Genomic DNA, 6,288 nt, shown 5'->3' with positions numbered 1-6,288 from the left:
ACGAAGGCCCGGGCGCCGGGGGGTCGGGCGCGCCCGGGCAGCTGGGGCGAGTCGCAGGGGGAGCGCCGTGCGGGCCCGCCTCGGCTGCAGGGCCCCGGCGGAACCGCGCCGCGTACACCTTGGCGGGCACGGCCCTGGGCACGTCGCACTGTGACCCCCAGCAGCGGGACTCCCCGCCCTGTGGGGCAGGACATGGCGCCCCGCGAGGACCGGGACCGAGTAGGACGCGGGGAGGAACACCCGCCTCCGCGGGCTCCCCCCCTGCTAGGCTGGTGGCTGCAGCCCAGAGTGCCACGCCCGGCAGCAGCCGCCCGGCGCCGGGACCGCACCAGGGCCGAGGCGGAGTGCAGCGACGGGGCGGGACGGCTGCGGGGCCCCGCCCCAGCGGCCGCGGCCGGCGGGTGGATTGGCGCGGAGCTTCGATTGGCGCTGCCTCGGCGAGGAGCGCCGCCATCGGCGGGCGATTGGGCAGGGCTGGCGGCAGCGCGGCGGGTTGCTAGGGGCGGGCCGGCGGAGCGGCAAGCGCGGCGCCGGGCCGGGCCGGGCCGCGGGAGGGGGCCGGAAAAGAGGCGGTGCCGCCCTGGGCCTGTCCCCGATACCTCGCGCCGCTGCCCGCGGGGAGCAGGTGAGCACAGCTCGTCTAGCTCGGGTGATCTTGGCCGGTTCTCGTGTGGGCCTGTGGGAGCGGCTCCCTCTCTACGGGTCCCGGCCCGGTCCCTGGCGGCGGCGGCGCGCCTTGGCTGCCTGCGAGCAGCTTCCCGCGGCCTCCCGCTGCTCCCTTTCCATCCCGCCGGGGAGTCCTCCGGGTGCGCCATCCCGGGCCGCGCGCGGGCAGGCTGTCCCCTGAGGAGAGAGGGAGGCAGGGCAGGGCGCTCGGCGTGGTTCCGGCGCAGGGGCCGGCGGTGAAGCGCCCGTGTCACGCAGTTACGGTTAAATAACGACTGTTCCGCCGCTCCAGCCGGGTGCGCGGGCCGGGTGCCTGCCGTGACATCCGCGGAGCACGGAGCGCCCGGGCCGGGCTGGCGCTGGGCGGCCGTGGCGGTGCCGAGGGGCGCGGGGCGGCTGTGGCGGCGGGGGCGTGCGGTGGCCTGGGGCCGCGCCTGGCCCTGCGCCCCGTCGGTGGCTGCGGAGGGCGGTGCAGCCCAGAGCGGCTGTAGCTGCATCCCGCGGCGGCTGGGTAAGGGTCCTGGGGAAGATGTGGTGTGGTTTTGTGCCTGGTGATTGCTAGGTGTGCCTTGCTTTCTGGTTTCCCATAATACAGAAAAAAGTAACAATGTTCCTGTGTGGTGGGAGGGAGGGAAGCAGTGTTTTCATTGTAGTGGGAAAACTAAAGCACTTTAAGAAAGGGTGACACACTCCATAGCTAATGTGTTGTGCAGCATAGAAGACCCAGGTGTTTCTGAAGCTAATGCCAAGCATGGTGCTCTTCTCTTCAATCTGTTTTAATTAGGCTAGTACTGCTGTCACAGAAACAATTACTGTGTGGGTGATTTTTTTTTCCCCTTGAAGCTAAAGTTTATTCTTCCAGAATCTCATATATGTTGTATGCAAGTTCAGAGACTTCCTTGTTTTTCTGTCTTGCCAGGCTATAGCCAGTTGCTGAGAGATGAACATAGTTTCCTATAAAACTTTTTCTGGTAGACTTCAAAATGGGCTTTTTAATGTAGTACTGTGTGTGGGAGCGTACTCGTGCTGTGCATTCAGCATTTAAAAAGCAAGTTATCAGTTGCCTTGAGCACTGAAGAAACAATTCCAAATTTACCTGAAGATATGTTCTCGAAGGCATTTTTCATGAACTGTGGTTTTTAAGCATGCTCAAGTCATTGGCTGAATAATCTTGCTGAAGTGAACAATAGCAAAAAGTAACATGACTTACAGGGGAGAGGAATGTGGATGCTAAGGCTCAACCTTACATAAAGAACCTGACCAAAGTTTATCTTGAAATTTGTGAATGATTTCTTTCTCTTTTCTTTCTTAAGGATACATGACTATCAGGAGAAACTCTTGAGCTGAACATGCTTACTATGCAAAGCAGCAAGCAAAAGCCCACTGAGAAGTCATATGACTTGCTGATAACATCTTTCCTTCGTTCCTTGTAGGAGTGGTCAAACCTTGCCACATGAGCTGCATGCAGCTTGTTAGCACTTCCAGTATCAGTTGTCAACCATGTGGATTTTCTCTGGACTGTGCAGATTTTTAGTGTAGCTTCTTAGAACTTGGAAGAAAATGTTCTGGTCAGGAGAATATGCCTGTAGATTCTAGGGAGAAGTTGTGGAAGCTGGTATTTCATGAAGGAGCGTGTATCAGCTGCTAAGCTGATAATACAGGGTTTTGATCCTTGGCATGCATAAAAGTCAGGCATCACTCATAGCTCCATATGTTCCTGTTCTGTCAAATGTTTCACTAAGTCTTGCTTAAACAAAGATGAAGGTAGTAAGCACCTTTGCCTAGCAGGTTAGAAGTGCAGACTTAGTGAGGCAGAGTGGAAGAAATCAGGTGTGTATTGAGGGTAAAGAACATGAGCTGTGGGAGAGTGTGATTCTTGGCCATCTGAAGGCTTTGATACATCGCAAGTAGGCTTAACAAGTGTAGCTTCTCCTAATATAGAATGTGGTTTGGTTGTTTGGCTGTTTATTTTTCCTTGATGTGTCTGCTCTTGAAAGCAAGGAAGTTTAGAGGCATTAGGACAACAAATAATCCACAGTTTGGGTTACTTCTCTGGTAGCTTGCACAAGGCCCTGTATTGTAGTGCAGAGGGGAAGGAAGCAGTGTGCCACCAAACTCGATCTTTTAGTCCTGCTTTTGTTTGCAGTTAATTCTTTTCCTCATTCTGAGTTAACCTGGTGAAACAACGACCGTGCCTTGTGCTTGCTCAGGTGTGCCTGTCTTGAGTTTTCTTGTTACAAGGGCTGCAGAAGTCATAATTAAAACTTTTTTGTGATACACATGCAGAGTCTCCACTTGAAAACTTCAAGTTCCCATAAAACAGTCTAGTGGCTGTTTACTTACTTTGATTGCTCTGGATGTTTAACTAGGAGCTCTGAATTGCTCTCTACAAAGATGCTGATCTCTTGCCAGTGATTGGGCAGGGTTCATAGGCTCCCGACTCCAGCACTCTTGACCTGTGTTAATAGCAGATATCTGTGGGTCTGTGGTAGGTGGGGTGAATGTCCCCTCTAGCATCTCATTGTGACACCTTCTCTTCAGTTGACAAGATGTTCTGTTTCACCACCCTGTGTATAATGCATGTTGCTGAACTCTTTCCAGGGCACGTGAAATGGCCGCAGATGACAAACGGTCTCCGACACTGGACCCTACCAGTGATCTACCTCATCCTCCTAGTAGTCCATCTCATCTCACTCACTTCAAACCCCTGACTCCAGACCAGGATGAGCCGCCTTTTAAATCAGCCTATAGCTCTTTTGTAAATCTCTTCCGTTTCAGCAAAGGTAAGTGCTTGGGGGCATGTGTGTGCATGGATTGTGTCCGCTGTATTATTGATGCCCTCTGCTGCTGCATAAACTTGTAAAAAGAGCTCTGAATATAAGAGGATGATGTCAGATGGCTGGCCAAATGGATGGTGAATCAGTTCTCCTGGGGGAGATGTTGCATCTGCTTTGGGGTGACGTAGTAGAGCTTTGCTGTGGGAGAAGCACCATCTTGCAGCTAGAAATTGTGGCTGCCCATGAAGGTCAGAGACAAGCCAGTTAGCAGATAATATTGTATACCTTCTTAGCTGGGCATCTGGATTTCCTTTGCCTGTATGAATTTTTTGGGGAGCTAAAAGCAGGAATAACCCTCTTCCAGCCTATATGAGCAAAATGTATGCCTGTCTTTCCAATGCAAGGTCTTGCTCCAGACTTCCTCCGCTTCTCACCTTCCTGCCCACGTTGTACCTTCAGCTGGGTGGCAGGCGAGCTGCAATATTGCACCCTTAATGTGCATGGCTTAGGTGTTCCCCATCAAGAGGTCTGAAATGTGAAAATTTTGTAAGTTAAGAAGTAATACTTGATTTTTGCTTTTATGCTACATATATCATGAAACATATATTCTCAGTTGGCAAGCTCTTAAAGAACTATGTGAGGGTTTTTTTTTTGTTTCAAAGAAATATACTGTGAAGAGCAGTGAATTAATATATCTCAGTTTTGTACAAAAGCTGTGTATCTCTTTGTTGGAGGTGGCAAGCTGGTCAGCTGCTTTTGTTTAGTCTGTTCATTATCCAGCTCTGCTAAGCATACTTCTGCAATGTTTGGGCTAGGGAAAAAAAGGGCCAAGATAGCTTTTTGCATAAGCAAACTGATCTGTCCAGACTATTCTTATGCAAAATGAAAAAAACCTACCTGGTGTCAATGCTATTAATTTGCATAGTAGAATATTGCCTGTCACTATTAATTTTTTGAAAGTAACGTAAGATGTGGTCAATATTGGCTTCACTTGTTTGTCTCTGTACAAATGTAGCTGGAGTCAGCAAAGTATTGTGCTGAAAGAATGGGAAAACAACCTTGAAACAGCATGTGAAATGAGCATGTTATTGGAATCGATGAGAACCTGTCTGTACTTGATCCTCTGATGGAAACAGGTGGATTATTATAGGCTGTGGTAACTTTAATGTGACCTCAGTACTGGCTTCCAGCACAACTGAAAAACTTTTCAAGGCAGAAGCTGATAATCAAGCGTAGCCATTCCAGATAGCAAGAATAATTTGTGCTTGCCGATTTGGTTTTTTTTAGACCCTTTTCACATAAGGGATGCTTCTGAAATTGCCAGAGCCTTGACAGACAAGTCCTGCGTACTGGTCTGTTTCCATGTTTTGAATGGTACTTTTCAGACTATAAAAATTGGTGTCTTTTGTTATGTGTAATCATGATTCAAATGAGCCATTCGTGAGAGGTTTTTTACCCCTAGTTCTGCATGCAGTACTGGTTTTCTTTATCATGTCTGAGAGTTGTTTTCTTGCTTTTTGTCACCTCCAGATGATGGCAGGCTTTCATCCCCGGCAGAGAGAGCAGAGGCAGGACAGAGTGATCCACAAGCATTGAGTGGTGGCTGGTCCAGTCCTCAGCATCCCTCCAGGGCTCAGTCTCTGAGGTCACCGGTTCCTTACAAAAAACAACTGACTGGTGAGCTTCAAAGAAGATCTTCTTCAACCCTGGGTAATTTCAGCTCTTTGTGCTACAAGCAAATGTTGTACTAGGCAGTCTGGGATGCTTCAGACTGAAGTGGAAGGAGGTGACCAAATGTTTGTTGACTGTCTAGATTGATAGCAGAATTTTCTGTCAGGCTACACTGCTTCTGTGAGTGAGGTTGCACTTCAACCCCAGAAGCATTTTCCCTCCACCTGTAGTGTTCCAGGAAGACACTGTTGCTGGGGCTCTGCTGTCTTAATTACAAAATGGTCTGGAACAAAAGAGGTTGCCAAAACATATCCAATGTCTTAAAGTCACTTGAACCTTGATCCTGAAAATTTCTACTTTGTCTTGAGAGACTTTGGTTTCTTAAAAGCTGCATTTATAAACTATACAGACTATAACTTTAGAGCTCATTCTGAGTGGGGTTGATGTTTGTGACCTCAAGGGAGTTATAAATGCAGATTTTTTTGCTTCTAGATGTTTTGAGGGGAATTGAACAGGAACTTGTGTCTACATGTTTTTTATTCCTACCCTTGGAACTATGGCCAAATGCTATACTGAACCTCTTCTAGCTGGAATGGAAATTGAATGTCATTTCAAAGGTGCAGATGTGTAATGGATTTATGAAGATCTGGAAGGGCTAGTGAGTAGATTGTGGGAGTCCCTCTTGCTGTCTGCTAGGTTATTGTTGGCCACTTGTTGTGATAGCCTTGAGCAAACTGCTAAGTTGGGTAAAAATCCTGTGCAAGACAGTATTTCCAAGAGTATGGTGCTTAGTAGAAACAAATCAGACCTTAAAAATCGTGAACTTTTATGGGATTTTTAGAAAGATGTCTAGTCTTGGTAACCAGGTAAAAGGCCAGTACAGGTAACTAGCATTTTCATCTCTTAAGTCATTTGCATGCTGTCTCAGTTGAACGCATTCATTATCTTCCTCCTTGCTCTCTAGTACTTTTTGTGCTATTCAATTGTATCTGTCACAACAAACAGATTAAGGTTTTGGTGTTTTGTGTATGTTGTTTTTTGTGTTTTGGTTTTTTTTTTTTAAGCTTTTTCTCAAATGACCCAAGTACAGCAGTGTGCCCTTGGCTGATTTACCAATTTACTTCATTCTTAGTTACCTCTTGTAAATAACTTGGAAGTTATCTGGGGATTACAG

At 48.5% G+C, this 6,288-nt stretch overlaps 1 protein-coding gene across 6 annotated transcripts in view; it reads left to right on the top strand.

Moving 5' to 3' along the window:
• Nucleotides 1–6,288, top strand: part of PIKFYVE (phosphoinositide kinase, FYVE-type zinc finger containing) — a 69,513-nt gene that overhangs the window by 273 nt on the left and 62,952 nt on the right. For 3 of the 6 annotated variants that reach the window (XM_040603786.1, XM_040603784.1, XM_040603783.1), the window contains exons 2-3: nucleotides 3,268–3,449; nucleotides 4,974–5,153. In XM_040603786.1, coding sequence (XP_040459720.1) covers nucleotides 3,268–3,449; nucleotides 4,974–5,153 — 362 coding nt within the window. Of the gene's footprint in view, nucleotides 1–522; nucleotides 626–1,102; nucleotides 1,178–3,267; nucleotides 3,450–4,973; nucleotides 5,154–6,288 lie in introns of those variants that run through there. The other 3 variants (XM_040603788.1, XM_040603785.1, XM_040603790.1) reach the window with 3 other exon arrangements.

The sequence above is a fragment of the Falco naumanni genome, chromosome 8, assembly GCF_017639655.2.
Source record: "Falco naumanni isolate bFalNau1 chromosome 8, bFalNau1.pat, whole genome shotgun sequence".
Taxonomy (NCBI): domain Eukaryota; kingdom Metazoa; phylum Chordata; class Aves; order Falconiformes; family Falconidae; genus Falco; species Falco naumanni.
The sequence above is the reverse complement of the archived record's forward strand: the minus strand, read 5'-3'. Positions and strand labels throughout refer to the sequence as shown.